Source organism: Ictalurus furcatus, chromosome 15 (genome assembly GCF_023375685.1).
Source record: "Ictalurus furcatus strain D&B chromosome 15, Billie_1.0, whole genome shotgun sequence".
Lineage (NCBI taxonomy): Eukaryota > Metazoa > Chordata > Actinopteri > Siluriformes > Ictaluridae > Ictalurus > Ictalurus furcatus.
This window is the reverse complement of record NC_071269.1, coordinates 20668962-20684310: the sequence shown is the minus strand read 5'-3', so window position 1 is coordinate 20684310 and position 15349 is coordinate 20668962. Positions and strand designations below refer to the sequence as shown.

Sequence of the window (15349 nt, the reverse complement as noted above, 5' to 3'; positions counted from 1 at the left end):
TGATTGGTCAGATGGCGTTAATTAATTTTTCGCTAACAGCACAGCTTTGACAATAGTGCGGCTGTACTTCAAATCAAAAGTTTATATTAGTACACTTGTTCTACTATGTTAGCATTTCTATACTAGCATTTTATTCATAAGGTATGGTGGACACTCCACATAATCTAAGACTAATAATAAATGGGTTCAGAAATGATCTTGTTATTTAACAAAGAAATCGTTGTTATGGTTAAGCTTTCTGTAAGGAGAGGTTTATTTAACATTTATGGAAGAAGTCTCCAGCGTCAGCGCATTGTAACTGTCAGTAGGTTTTCCAGGAGGGAAGAGTCTTCAGGACTTTTACTGTAACATGACAAGATGCATTTTTTTGTTGTTGTTAACTGCGAGAGAGAGAGAGAAACAAAGAGAGGTTTCCCTGCTGGAAAAAAAACTATAGAAACCCTCATAGAACTTAATCATCACCGTAATAATCGGAAGTGTATTGGTTTTATTGAAAACTCTAATGGTCCCTGTGGGTCCCTACTGGTAATTTGTAGCCTTCTACTTGTAATTTGTTGCATGTGTGGTGGATACCATTAAGGACCAATAGTGTAAATGGTAATGGTTTGAATGGTTAGCTGATGGTTTGTAATGGTATCTGGATTGGAAACCATTAGGAACTGTGTGATGGTTTCTATTGTTTTTTTTTCAGCAGGGTGGTGAGCGAATGACAATTTATAGCTGTTATAACAAGTAACAACAGTAACTAGTCTCACAGATGTTCAACAATATTAAGCTAAATACTATTAACAGATACTTCACCTCACACTTCCAGGGTTGGGGGTTCGATTCCCGTGCTGTGGGGGTTTCCTCCAGGTAGTCCGGTTTCCTCCCCAGTCCAAAAACATGCATGGTAAGCTGACTAGCATGCCTAACGTGTCCGTAGTGTATTAATGGGTGTGTTAATGTGTATGTGATTGTGCCCTGTGATGGATTGGCACCCCGTTCAGGGTGTACCCCGCCTTGTGCCCGATGCTCCCTTGGATGGGCTCCAGGTTCCCCGCAACCCTGTAGGATAACGGTATAGAAAATGGATGGATGGATGGCTCATTGGTAAATTCCATTTGCATAAAAGATACAAAACACTTCAGGATATGCCGTTATAAGAAAATAATCAGATTTGGATTGCAGCACGCCACCGCGTCGTTAATTATTTTCCTAAAACTGCACACCCATGCCGTCTTTTATTCCTCACTTAATCTCCTCGAGGTTCCCTGTCCATTGCTCACGTTCAAAACAAAGAATCGATGCTCTCGGTGTGATGATTTATTAGAATTTTATTTGATCGTGAATTCCACAGATGGATTAGTCAGGTCTGGATCCCAGCACAGGCCCGGAAGTTGTTTGGGATTTCAGGTAAAACATCCCGGAGATGCTGCCTTCGCCCGAGAAAACAAACAGTGCTCCTGTTATATAAATACAGCAACCAGAGTCGATCGCCAGGTAAGCAAAATAACTCAACAGGTGCGTGTCATATTGTTTGTTCACGGAAGGTGACACTAGGTGACAGAACTAGCTGACCACGGTGTGTTTGAGCGAGTTTACGTAGCCGGCTAACGTTAGCTAAGCTAAACGGCATCTGGCGAGTGGTGGCTGCCATAGCAACGCCGACGGGCTCTCGAGAAACATTATCCCGCTTTAGCTTGTCACGTACATATATCGAGCATTTTCCTAGTGGTTATCAAGTTTTACCATGTACACACGTTTTAACTCCATTATCATGGTTTGTTTGATCAGTTTAAAAAGTGTCTTTACCTTATTTCTGCTCTGTCGCGTTTTGTTAGCTCCTTAGCTACCCAAGCTAGCTGGTTCGGCTCAACCAGACGAGGGCTGAATCCCAAATGCCTCCCTGCTCCCTATACAAGTGCACTACGTAGACTATTAAACAACGAATTCCACACTTTATGCAGTGCACTATACGTCCCATAGGGAGTTATTTGTATTTTAGCCAGGATGTCAGCGACGGTGCTGCAGATGTGACACATGTCACTGGTGTTTTTGTCAACAACTGTCAACACTTTGGTGCTCCTGCTCACTCTAGACTGTTTTTATTCTGAGGTAACTATATTCAAGAGCTAAAATGATGAGTGTCTGTTATGTGTATAAACATGCATGGCTTGAACACTCCACCACCGCCTTGTCTGTGCCTTCGAGTTAACTTCATGCCTTAAACACTCACTCAGAGCTACTTTATCCTGGTTTGTTCTGGGAATACTGGGCATGGGGCAGGTATACACCCTGAACGGGATGCCAGTCCCGCACACGCATTTACACCTGGGGCAATTGAGCGTAGCCAATCCACCCACAGATATGTTTTTGGGAGGTGGGAGGAAACCGGAGAACCCAGAGGAAACCCAGAATGTGCAAAATGACACTCGGATGCTGACCCATGGCTCGGGATCGAACCAGGGATCAGCTGTACCACCCGCCTTAAACAGCTGAGATGTCAAATACATAACACCTCTAATGGATCTTGTGGAATGAAGAAAAGAATCTGTAATCACAGAGATAAGTCACTGAGATCAGTCACCGAGATCAGATTAGGGCAATATTCCTCATTCATTCTTTTAGTGCAACAAGTGATGTCAAGATCTTAATCTGTAAACCCAAACACATAAATGACATCTTTTGTTTGTGTGCATTTTATTTTTTAAATTATATGATCACTCTTTTAATGGATAGATAGATAGATAGATAGATAGAGCACTTTATTCATCCCAGAGTTAAATTCACATATTACAGCAGCACAGAGAATTAGAAATATACCAATTATAATTTACATTATAAATGAAACAGAATAATATATTCATCCATTTTCTGTACCACTTATCCTACATAGGATCACGGGGAGCCTAGAGCCGATCCCAGGGAACTAAATGGGGGCACAAGGTGGGGGACACCCTGAACAGGGTGCCAACCCATCGCAAGGCACAATCACACTCATATTCACACACTACAGACAATTTGGGAACGCCAGTCGGCCTACGATGCATGTTTTTTGAAACCAGAGTACTTGGAGGAAACTTCTGAAGCACTGGGCGAACATGTAAACTCTACACACACAGGGCGGAGGCGGGAATCGACCCGCCAACTCCGGAGATGTGAGGCAAACGTACTACGCCACCGTGTCCGCCCAAAATAATATCTGTCTATCTATCTATCTAAAGAAAACAACTACAGTGTCATGTGGTAGTGCAGTGGGGTGGGGTGTAAACATTGTAGTTACAACAGCAGACTTGAGTGGAATTAAACTGGCAATGCAAACATTGTCAACAGTGTAAACATTATAAACAGTGTGAAAAATGAATGAAAGTAAAATGGCAGTGCATATGGATATGAATAATGGATGGTGGTCATTCAACTGTTGTCCACTGAGCTTCTCCTCTATTACTTCTAGGAGCTGGGACCACCTCATTGAATACAATAGAATACATTTCATATACAGAGGCAGGTTTCTGTGAAAATCTGCTTGTCACAACATTCATCTGTCGTTATTTCTCACTCTGCTCTTTGCTAGGTCACATCTGATGGGGAGGGCATCGTGTAACACATTTCTTCTTCTCATTATTTCTCGCTCTGCTCTTTGATAGGTCACAAGTGAAGGGGAGGGCATCTTGAAATACACTGATTCTTTGTGTGTTTCTTAACGAAAATCTTTACAGGAGGCAGAGACTTGGGTCTGTGATTAAAACTAGGAGATATTTACATGCGGTAGGATTTAGGATTTCTTATGAGGAGTCAAAAATTTGCATAATCATATAGTAAAGCCATAAGGCTCACTATGAAAAGTGCTTTCTTGTAGTTGCTGAGAAGAGACACATCGATTTTAAGGTTTAAGACAACAGAATGAAACTTCTAGACCTAAATCATCTGAGAGTAGTGTGATATTTAAAAATAATAATAATAATAATAAAAAAATGTATAACTATATTTTGAGGCAATTGTTATGCTGCTGCTAAAATCAAACCCCTCAGATATCTGGTGCTTTCTTTTCATTTACAGGCAGCTGGTGTGAGAATGAATGCTGACGATTGTAATGGCCGTTCTTACATGTCAGGTATTAAGTGTTCCTGCTGATTTTAGCTGGTACAGTTCTCTGCTTAGTTGCTTCATTTGATTTGTATGTTTTTTGGGTGCCTGTTTTGCAGGCAGCGGAGATTCTTCAACAGAACGGGAGTTTTTCGCAGGGCTAAGGGGACCTACAGTGAGCACTCCTAACAGTCAGCACTCCTCTCCCAGTCGCTCCGTCAGTGGTCCGTACTCTAGCTACAGACACTTGTACTTGTGTATGTACACGCTTGCAATGAGCATGCTTGTGAAGAGTTTATTCTGCTCTCTGTCCAGCAAATTCCATCAAAGTGGAGCTCTACAGCGATGAAGAAGCAGGTAGTGCCCCACTTGCAGAGAGAGGAGGAGGAGAGAGGGATGAAGGATGGAAGCAGGATAAGGGGGACATCGCCGAGGAGGTTGGCGGAGAGGTCGGAGGCGACGTGGGAGGAGGAGTGCTTGGTCAGGGAGGGAGCGGTTCACCTGGTCCCATTCGGCTACCTAACGGGAAATTGAAGTGTGACATATGTGGGATGATCTGCATCGGCCCTAATGTTCTCATGGTACACAAGCGCAGCCATACAGGTGAGCTTTATGCAATTGTTTAAATGTATATTCATGTTATAGTGTTTTACAAATTTAAACATACAGCTGTATTAGTTTGTTAGTATTGCATTTCTGACTGGAGTGATTAATCTTGGTGTCTTTGCTGCAAAAATGGTTGCTAGGTGAGCGGCCATTCCAGTGTAACCAGTGTGGCGCGTCCTTCACGCAGAAGGGCAACCTGCTGCGCCACATCAAGCTCCACTCTGGTGAAAAGCCCTTCAAATGTCCCTTCTGTAACTATGCCTGCCGTCGCCGTGACGCACTCACAGGACATCTCCGCACACACTCCGGTGAGCGAACACACCACACCGGTGTTATGAGGAAATCACGTCTTTTAATGCAGCACTGAACACCCTTTATAGTGTTGGGCATAATGAGACGCCTGTGTGGGAATGTACTATTGATTTGGAGCCTGATTAATTCCTTTAAAGATTCAGCAGCTCTGCCGGAGGATAGAATTCTGCAGGTTATTTCTAAACTGAATAGTGATCCTCACAGCATGTTCTAGTCATACACTCATGACATTTAGAATATTATGAAAACAGGATATCCTGCTTGTGCTCTCAAAATGTCGATGCACGTTCGGAGAAATGACGGCCAAGTGTCATGGATTTCTCTGAAATGACACAAATGTCTCCCATCTGTCCGTGTGGTTTATGCCATTATTTTTACTCGTGTCAGACGTCGTTGATGAGAAATTTCTTGGTAAAGTTGCGAGAAGTAGTTTCATTCTAGTAAAAGTGCTGATACTTCAATTTTTTTTTTTTTTTTTAAAGCTGTAGCCACTGCATTTGCAAGTACAGTATTAACTCTTCTATAAATTGTATAGGACAAACTGTTTATTCTATTCAGTGTCAGACCATATAGTAGCCGAAACTAAAATACACTATATGTACTGTAGTTTATAGTATTATTATAGTATTTATTTATACTAAAACAGATTTTGTAACAGTCAATCGATATTGGCCAAAATACTGAAAAAAATCAGTAAGGCAGCTACAGAACAACAGTTATATACCTGTGACGAGACATACGGTTCAGATTTACACAGAGGTTTGGATGTTTATTAAAAATGTGCAATGTCACATTTACATAAGCATTTAGACCCTCTGTTATGACTCTGGAAATTGAGCTCATTTGCATCCTATTTCCACAAGTTAAGTTGTAGATCACACCTCTGCCTGTATAAATCCCCACAGCTGACAGTGTATGTCAAAGCAAAATAAACAACACATGAGTTTAAGGAAATTTTCTGTAGACCCCCTGACAGGATTGCGTCGAGGCACAGAGCTTTCTGCAGCTTTAAAGGTCCTGAAGAAGACAGTGCCTTTCATCATTGGTAAATGAAAGAAGTCTGGAATCACAGAGGCTTTTTCCAGCCAAACAGAGCAAACATACTGTTCTTCACCATAGGGACAGTGCTAGCAGGTGATGAGCAATGCCTGGTTTCCTCCAGATGTAATATTTGGCATCAGACCAAAGAGCTTAGTCTTGGCTTCATCAGACCATAGAATCCCATACCCGGAGAGTGCTTTAGATACATTTAGGCAAACTCCAATCAAGTGATGGTGTACATTTTACTGTACATGGAGTGGCTTCCATCTGGCCACTCTTTACATAACAGACTGATTTGTAGAGTGCTGCAAAGATGGTTGTCTTTCTGACAGGTTTTCCCTTCTCTGGATCTTCTATCCATAGTAGTGGTCATAAATATTTCAGGGATATTAATATTTCAGTTTAAAAAACAAAATAAGTTTGCAAAATGTTGTGAAAACCATTAAAAAAACATAGCGATACAGATTCACGAATGAAATGTCACCCATTATAGAGCAAAGTTGTGTCAAAAACGAAATGAAGAAATAGTCAAGTTAAATACATTTAATAGCAGTATCTTATGGCTATTATATTTGTCAGGGTTCAAGCAAAATTTTTCAAAAGTGTGTAAATTTGTATTAATTTGAGACCTTGTGTATTGAATACATAGAGTACATATGCAGTAAATATTTGAATGGTATTTATTATATTTTGCCTATACAACACTCAAAATGACATTAAAAAAAGGTTTGCATTATAATGTACTCATGTAACATTAAGATCACTTCTGATAAAACAGTTTTTGTGAAGTAATTATATATTTCACCATAAGAAAGAATGATAAATAATTCCTTAAAGTTTTTTTTTCTTTCTTTGGTAGCCACCACAAGGTTTCAGTTTACTTTCTAATATTTACACCCATTGTCATGTTCTGCATTATTTCAGTTTCCTCTCCGACTGTGGGGAAGCCCTATAAGTGCAGTTACTGTGGACGCAGCTACAAGCAGCAGAGCACACTGGAGGAGCATCGCGAACGTTGCCACAGCTACCTACAGAGTCTGGACCACCAGCCTGCCCACAGCACGCAGTCTGCACAGGGTAAATTATAACCAGCTCCTGACGCCTGCTGGATGTGTGTACGCGAGTGTTTTTCTTATTATATCGCCCATTGTGCAGGTGAGGAATGTCGTAACATGGATATGATGGCTGACCCTCTGATCCAGCCCTTGTCAGAAAAGATGACCTTCATTGAACGGGTGGCTAACAGCATCACTAAAAGGAAGCGCTCCACACCTCAACGGTTTCTGGGTAGGCTTCTTTCAGTCTATCACTTGTGGGTTTATATTAGGCAGACTCTGTTAATCCTTAAATGCAATAATTGCTTCTGCAATATTGATATCGCGTAAAAGCCACACTGCAAATAAACACCGCGCACTACCACAATTTTCTATGTAAGCATGAGCATCGTGAGGATCCTCCGACATCCTGATCTCAAATGTTCCTGATGAGTGTTGTGTGGGTGTTTTGGCAATTCAAAGCATGGAATCTAACAAATGTGGATGTTTTTGGTTCAAAAACATTATGCAGGCCAGTTTTTCAATGTCATCTTGAGTGTTCTAATGTGTTTGTAATATCAAATGGAATTTTGCAATTGCACTGCGCAGCAAAGTGATTGGAATATGATTTATTTTTTTCTATATCGTGTCATATTGATTATAGCTAGGAGGTGTATTTCTCCTTCTGATATGATATAATGCACGTCCTGATATGTGATTAATCATGCCATGTATAGAAAAAATTTATTCAAACGTGAGAATGAGGCCACACCTGATTCAAATACCAGGGCTTCCAGGCACACCTCTTTCACTCGAATGAGGGGGAGTTTATAATCAAATCACTTGTGTTTTGTCTTCTATCTTTTTATACTAAGACTAAGACAGGGACAACAGTTTGATCTGGTGAATCTTTGAATGCCTAATTCTAGCCATGTCGCTGTCTGCGCAGGAGAAAAGCACATGCGAATGAACATGTCAGATGCACCTTATGAGATCAACTCCAGCCCTGAGAAAGAGCGGGATGTGCTGGGTTCTCATGCTGGAAGTGACCCTGCTGCTTTATCTGCTATGGGAAGCCGCTACCTCCGCACCCCTCGAGGAGGAAGCGAAGAGGTTGAGTCTCCTCGATCCCTGCGCCTGCCTCCTCCTCACCCGGCCTGTGTCTCCGAGTTTACCCCTGTCATCAGCTCCGTCTATGGCCACATCACACCCCTGGGCCAGCGGCTGAACTGTGCAGGGAGCATCAACATGGTACTGCCTGGTCGAGAGGCAGGTGAGGGTCACGAAGACGTGCCCTCAGGGCGCAGCCACGCTGACTCGCCCAGCAATGGCTGCCAGGACTCCACGGATAACGAGAGCACGACAGAGGAGCACGGCATCGGCCCTGGCGCTGCCAACCATCGAGGACGTGAGCGCCACAGTCCTAGTCATGCCAAAGAAACAGAAGTGGAAGGGGAGCGAGACAGAGGGGGCGCACCGGCTAAGGGGAGCCCTCGTTCTCCTCCCTCGTCCGGTTTGGCCGTGCAGGTGGTGGACGGCGAGGGGCGGCCGGTGCGCTCGTTCCGCTGCGAGCACTGTCGCATCTTTTTCCTGGACCACGTCATGTTCACCATCCACATGGGCTGCCATGGCTTCCGCCAGCCTTTCGAATGCAACATCTGCGGCCACCGCAGCCAGGACCGCTACGAGTTCTCCTCGCACATCGTCCGAGGAGAGCACCAAGTGGGCTGAACCACTTGGGAGTGGGGGTGGGGGGGGGGGGGGTTGGCACGCAGGCAGGACGGGTATTTCAAAGTGGGAAAGAAGAAGGTAAGGAGGGACGTACGCTGCTTTCAGATGATACGGAGTCCAGTTTGGTCTGCACCAGATCAGAAGGGGGACATACTGAGCATTTGCTTTTAGTATTAGTGAACAGCAGGCTTTCACTTCCGAAGGCTAACTGGCATAGGCACACAGGGAGCATTGCCTGTGCCTAAAGAAATCAAATTTAGAGGAGTTTGATTAGAACCATGGGATCGAATCCCACACTCTGATTGAGCTCCCAAATCAATTCATTTGGCAAGACGCAGCTGTTTTGCTTCAGAAGTGCCTTTCTTCAGTGGGGTTTACCTTTTCTGGGTTAGATAGAGAAACTTGGTGCTCGAGCATGCTGCAGCAGGAGGCAGGGGTCAGCGAAATCTTGCCAGCAGCATTTCCGTACTGCATTTTAGAGGATGAGTGTATGAGTTTGTGTGAGTGAAACGAGATCCACAGCAGTAGTATAGTCTAAAGTGTACAGACTTTGTGTTCGGCCTCCTTTTATGGTCATTTTAAGGGTCTGTGGAATTTAGAGGACTCAGGGAGGACACCGGGGACTGAAGGAAAGAACTATGAAGTAGCAGCACGAGCTGCAGGACTCTATAAGACTCAGAGAGAGAAAGAGAGGAGATCTGTGTGTTAGCCATATAAACGGAGCACACACACACATTGCCTTAAGTAGTTGCTTTATATTAGCCCTGCGTTATCTAGTTGAATTGAGTATGCTGTTTATAATGTCGTGGTTTCAGGAGGCACCATAAAACCCCTCTTTAAACCTGAGACGGCACAGCGCTCATTAGGTGGTTTTAAGAATTAGGCCAGGTCTTAGACAGTATATACCTAAAATTGTTCATGCTAAATGTCTTATTTAAGTAGAAATTAACTTGAAGAAAAAAAATTGCCTTAGTTTTGGAGTGTACCGCAGTGGATAACCTTGGTCCTGCTCAAATTCTCGGACTTGCTGGTTTCCTTTGTGCCTCAGAACTCGATTGTTGTTTTTAATCTAGAAAGACCTCACCTCAGTGGCGATGATAACGTTCATTGCAATCGCTCTTCAGGACTATAGAGGAGTGTTTTGCATCATTCTTGCAGTACAAAGTCCCCCATTATATCCAGCCTGTGCAACAAACCTGTTGATAAAGCGATCGCCTAGCTTTAGTTAATGAGGTACGTTTGTTAGAGTTTTTCCAAAATACAAAAAAATAAAAATAATAATGCGCTAAATGCTGCATACTAGGCGATTGCAAATGGGTGTAACAAACCACAGCGCAGCAAATGGAGCCTTAATGTGCTGGTGCAGATCAAACAAAGACCCATATTGCATTCTGTGACTCTGTTGAACGATAAGGAGGGGTTGATACCTCGGAGGAGGTTTGCACTTTTCTAACTCTCTGCTTAAATGTGAGTGTTTTCGCTGGGGCTGTCGGGTTGGGCAGGCAGACGGGGATAGGGTGGGGTGGGGGTGGGTTTGATGAGGCTCTTCTTAAAGGCTTTAGGAGATCCTACTGTACTCAATGAGCTTTGGAACATATTCTTTTGCTTTCTGAAATTGCTCGATTGCACTGATTTCTGATAATAAAAAAAAAAATGCTATTTAGGGAAAATAAGTACAAATTTGATACTATGTAGGTTATAAAGACAAACAGTGTGTTGTTTTTAAAGTTCTATAAATACTATTTTCCTAACGAAAGGAATTGTCACAAAGGGTTTCAGAGCAGAAAATTCTCCTTGTGTTGTAAAATCGGTGCTTAATTGTTCATGTGGCTTCTGCCCTTAATATTGGCCTTGTATCCTGTACGCTTGTCCTGTGTGAACATGTCACGTATGAATTAACGTTATCAAGGTACACTTCACTCCCGAAGGTGACAGATTGCTGCGGGACAGGAGTAAAACTATTACTGCAGAATTTTGTACCGTCCGGCCAAGATATCATGGCCTGTTGTAGTCCTTTCTTGCACAACAGTGAGATAAAGCACCAATGAACAAATTTCGAGAATATCAAAGAGTTTGTCGTTCGAGGTTCATTCGGTACCGCCTTTTCAATCGTGGACAGTTCTTAAGGATACTTGGATGTTGTAGCATGTTTGTCACTCGGCGTTCGTGAAGATGGTTGGCTGTTTCCCAAACCTGCTTATGTGTGATCCCCTGACCTAGTGTTAGACTTCCTGCTAGCTGAAATGCATCCGGAGACCTCGTAATCTTAATGTGTGTTTGGATCCATGCCAGTGAAAAGCCTCCAGAGTGAACGAGTTCAGAAGTAGACTCTAAACGAGACCAAAACCAGTATTTCCTCTACAACGTTAAGTCGATAGCTTTTGCACCCTTCATAGCTGAAGAGAATTCATCCTCCTACCAAACGTAAAAAAAAAATGTACTTGAAGATATTTAAGAAAGAAAATATCAAATATATGATACATCACAATGCACTTAATGGTTGAAATGAATTTATGTAAATAAGTACATGGTATGTATGAGTGAGAAGGTAGCATGTGTGCTTATTTGTTTTGCTGGAAATCTGGAACTGTTCAGCTTGTATATCAGCTGCAAATTTTCCCCAACGTTCCTCCACCACAGCCTCTCTGTTTGTTTTCTCCCCCTCAAAAGTTTCTTTCCCCCTTCCGACCCTTGTGTGTGATGAACTTTAAATTAATATTTTTAAATGAACTGTGAAGCAACCATCACAAGCAAGTGTGAGAGTGTGAGCATTTTCGTGAGGCAGGGATTACACTCCCTTTCATACTTACAGGCTTTCTCCTGGGCTCAATGTTTTTAAAGGCTTTGTGAAAAAAAAATGTATATGACAAAGAAAAAACTCTTTACCTCAAATTTGTTAAAATAAAAAAACTGCCTCATGTTCTTTAAAAAGGTGTGTTGGTTTCAAGAACTGTTGTTTTGGTTTTGTTTTTAAGGAGTGACCCAGCATTCAGTTGAAGTAATTTTTCATGTCCAATAAAGTAATGTTTGTCGTATCTCCTGTCCACTTAAACATCTCAGCTATTGTTTTCCACTTTGCCTTTTGTGGTGGTGTGCGTTTTTCGTTTTTTTTGTTGTTGTTCTTTATTAGGTACGTGGATAAGTGTGAAATGACTGAAGACAATAACTTGCAAAACAGCTGACATCTGAAAATAAAGTTTTGCTGTTTTTTTAAAATCACAAATGGACAGATTAAACGAGATTCTCACAGTATTCTCACAGCCAGGCGTTGACAATTTGCACTTTGATTCTATATTCAAGAAGACTGGAAAAAAGAAAACTTCATCAGCTTCTAACAGCTCAGAACTATTCCCACTATTTCCTGCTTAACACAGCCTTGTAGCGCAAACATTTTTTATTAAAAAGTAATTGCTTTTGCATGTCAGTGTTAAAAGGTAAGCCTTTTCCCCAGGAGATTTGATTATGCAAAGCATTTCTAATGGGGGAAAAAAAAAGTAGTGAATTTAATGAAATGAGCTGCAGTGGAAAAAATGTTTTGTTAAGAAGTCAGTGATCAAGAGTTGAATGTAGTAATGTGGTTTATCTCATGATTTTTAGGTTTAAGCCACCACAATCAAGCCTTGACTATTAAATCTTTTTTTTTTTTTTTTTTTAAAAAAAGCTGCTTTAGTCACTAGCTTCACTATTTTCAGAACTGAAGCGTTTCTTATTTTTGCTTTTTTACAACTCCCAGTGCTGTACAGTCATCAACTTGACTAATTTGCTGATTAAAACACAGTCATCTCAAAAGGAGGAAGTTTATAGTACAGGATTCGGCTATAGAATAGCCATTTGTGTTACAAAACATACCAGGACACACTGCTTTCCACAAAGTGACATGTCAGGTCATGAACTAAAAAACCCACAATCAAAAACATGGCCATAAGGAGGTATTATTTATTTACGTACAAACATCAGCAAATGCGCAAATTCACATAGGCTTAGCAGGAACTCTTGGGGCAGCACCCTAAAGAGAAAAGAAAAAAAAAAGAGCAGTGATTAATTTCATTGCAGCTACTACCACACATGTAGCATCGCCAAAGTGAACTGATTCCTTTAAGCAAAATCCAAACTCTCCAACTTGTCTTTAATGTGTGTTAAACTTACAGCAGGTCTAAAGCGAGGCGGTGGCGTGCGGTCCTTCCTGGCCTCACGTGATCGGTTCCTCACCACTTTGCTGTGAATGGCGCAGCTCACGCAGTAATGAAGCTTAACATACAGTTTTGGCAACACGTAAGCTGGGGAGGGAGGACAGGAGAGAAATAGAATGTTAGCTTGCTCAAAAGATGAGAAACCTTTCAGGATTTCTTTTATTATTGTGGATTGACAGAGGTGTGAAATAGCGCTGGTATACGCCACAATTGTACGCACCATCGAACACACTGGCCTCGGAGATGTCCCTCACAGCCGCTGCCTCGACAATGTTCCTGATGACAAACTTCTTGATGGCCTTGTCTTTGGGCACACAGCGGGCACAGTTGGTGCAGCGGATGGGCTGAACATGGCCACGGCCCTTCTTGGCACGGCCGTTGTTCCTCCTTTTCTTGGTCTGGGGAAACAGATCGACTGTTAATCGTGCTAGAAGACATCAAGGACAAAGCCTTCGGATACAACGGGGTCGCACCAAGAAGGAATAAATGTTCAAGCGAATGAGGAATGACTTGGTCCAAGTTTTATTTTAGGTGAGCATTGTGCCTGTTAACCAAATAACCCTTGACTAACAAATGCAATTAGTTCTGTCTGTCCACCGTGTGACAATATACTACATATCACAGCACTGACGAATTCTCGACTCTGATTTGTCAGAAGGTGTTCATTTTCTATAACAGCAGCTCTGTTAGTCATTGATACTGGGAAGTTTTCTTTTAGGATATGTTTGACATTGATGGAAGGAGTTTACATTGTCAGCACGTTCAGTAAGTTTTCGTTTTCTCAGTAACACGAGAATTACACGTTTTTGTTTTTTTTATTATAGCTGCGCTAATACATATTAACTACAGAAACTAACTTGTCTTGTGGACAATCCACAACATTAAAGTGCACCTATTAGGATTTTAATATTTGAAAAATCGTTTCTCGAATCAAAGCGCATAACAAATGGGTTATTGACTCCCAATAGAAGGAAACGATTCTGAAGAGCTGAAATGAGTCGTTAGTAATTCCAGACTTTACTTCCTGTACTAACCTACGTAGGTTTATAACAAAAAGACCCGCCTGTATGAGACCTTTAAAACAAAATTAGGCACACTTCAAAGCCATAATAGATGCACTTTAAATGTAATTATAAAGGGTTAAAAAGCATGAGGTGACGTTCACTAATAAAATAAAAATTGTTGCTGTGGTATAAAGAGGATTATAACACTTTGAAGAGCTGAATGATATTATTGACAAATAATCAACTTGGGGGGCCTCACACCATCCTGTTGTTGATTGTTTTCCGATAACAGCAGACCCCAAACAGTTTTATTCCTTTTCATACCCACACACACACACACACACACACACACTATATACTTTCTTGGTGCAACCAGTCTGTGATTTTACTGTCATGTCGATTCAGACTGTCAGACAGAGCGATAGGAAGGATGCACAATGCACAAGACTCAGGGTTTGCTCAGGATATTTCAGTGTGGCGATAGAAAGTCTGACATAAACTGAACAAGAATAAACACATGGACTGCTCCCACCATTAGTCTGAAATTAGCTTAATAACCCCGGTCATGCCGCACATTACCTTTCGCTCTCATTGCCGAAAAAGCGCTAGCTTAGCTTAGTGTTGTTAACTGCATCATATGCACCAGCATCAACCAGGACCGCTGCCTAATGTTAAATTAGTCATGTTTAAACTTTATTTTCAGTCTTCGGCCGCGCAAACAAGCACAAAATTCGTTAAAACAGTTCAAAAATGTCCATATTGAGCTTGAACGGGGGAAAAAACACTCACCATCTTGACTTAAGTTGCACGAGAGAGACCCGGAAGTGGTATGACGTAGCTTATAAAGCCCGTGTGATGCCTTGTCTTGCATCCCGTGCACATCCTGCATGCCAAGCACCCTTTGGTAGCTGTCGTATCTGCCTGACTAAAAATCATCAAACTCCCTGGCACGTAACAACTCCACTAAGTGAGGTTTTTTTTGTTGTTGTTGTTGTTTTTTTGTTTGTTTTTTTACATTTCTATCGCTACCTCTCAACGTGTAAACTACTTAATTCATAATCATTTCCGACAAAACAGGAAGTACTTGATAGTTAACTCGGTTGATTAGTAAGTACGTGTATTCTATGAGCGTGATTTTTTTTTTACCCCGGTTAATTATCTAATGTATCTAAATGGCACTGAAACACTCCTGAATCGCTTTAACGATACAACGAAGCGTTGACTCGATTATTTTAATCAGTCACTAAAATTAGCTGTCCTCTGGTTCATCCAAGGAGGTTGCGAGTTCAGTACCGGAAACTAAGGGATGCAGGAATTACTAAAGGCGTTTATATGACAGCGCTCTTGAATCCTCGAATCTGAT

General features: G+C 41.8%; 2 protein-coding genes and 1 long non-coding RNA gene across 3 annotated transcripts; 1 reads left to right on the top strand and 2 right to left on the bottom strand.

Annotated features, from left to right (window-relative positions):
* Nucleotides 1-65: 65 nt before the first annotated feature.
* LOC128619612 (uncharacterized) lies at nucleotides 66-2458 on the bottom strand. The gene is made up of 3 exons (XR_008387964.1): nucleotides 1795-2458; nucleotides 802-1047; nucleotides 66-342 (listed from the first exon to the last, which is right to left on the bottom strand). It is a non-coding gene; the product is annotated as an uncharacterized LOC128619612 (long non-coding RNA).
* Nucleotides 1036-8814, top strand: ikzf4 (IKAROS family zinc finger 4). Its single transcript, XM_053643892.1, has 8 exons — nucleotides 1036-1482; nucleotides 4042-4096; nucleotides 4188-4292; nucleotides 4384-4671; nucleotides 4815-4982; nucleotides 6952-7104; nucleotides 7183-7314; nucleotides 8011-8814. Exons 1-8 carry the CDS (start codon nucleotides 1078-1080, stop codon nucleotides 8790-8792), a joined length of 2088 nt encoding a protein of 695 aa, XP_053499867.1. The 5' UTR covers nucleotides 1036-1077; the 3' UTR covers nucleotides 8793-8814.
* A 3896-nt stretch (nucleotides 8815-12710) lies between these two features.
* On the bottom strand, nucleotides 12711-14859 carry rps26 (ribosomal protein S26). The gene is made up of 4 exons (XM_053644245.1): nucleotides 14776-14859; nucleotides 13203-13380; nucleotides 12939-13069; nucleotides 12711-12798 (listed from the first exon to the last, which is right to left on the bottom strand). Exons 1-4 carry the CDS (start codon nucleotides 14776-14778, stop codon nucleotides 12763-12765), a joined length of 348 nt encoding a protein of 115 aa, XP_053500220.1. The 5' UTR covers nucleotides 14779-14859; the 3' UTR covers nucleotides 12711-12762.
* Nucleotides 14860-15349: the final 490 nt, after the last annotated feature.

Bases quoted from the DNA above. Each gene is read 5' to 3' on its own strand.
- ikzf4 (XM_053643892.1), top strand. From the start codon at position 1,078: ATGGATGGCTCATTGGTAAATTCCATTTGCATAAAAGATACAAAACAC. The intron at 1,483-4,041 runs GTAAGCAAAATA...TTTCATTTACAG, and splicing joins CAACCAGAGTCGATCGCCAG to GCAGCTGGTGTGAGAATGAA. The intron at 4,293-4,383 runs GTCCGTACTCTA...CTCTCTGTCCAG, and splicing joins TCCCAGTCGCTCCGTCAGTG to CAAATTCCATCAAAGTGGAG.
- rps26 (XM_053644245.1), bottom strand. The intron at 13,070-13,202 runs GTGCGTACAATT...CTCCCTCCCCAG, and splicing joins CGAGGCCAGTGTGTTCGATG to CTTACGTGTTGCCAAAACTG. The intron at 12,799-12,938 runs GTAAGTTTAACA...TTTTCTCTTTAG, and splicing joins CGCCTCGCTTTAGACCTGCT to GGTGCTGCCCCAAGAGTTCC.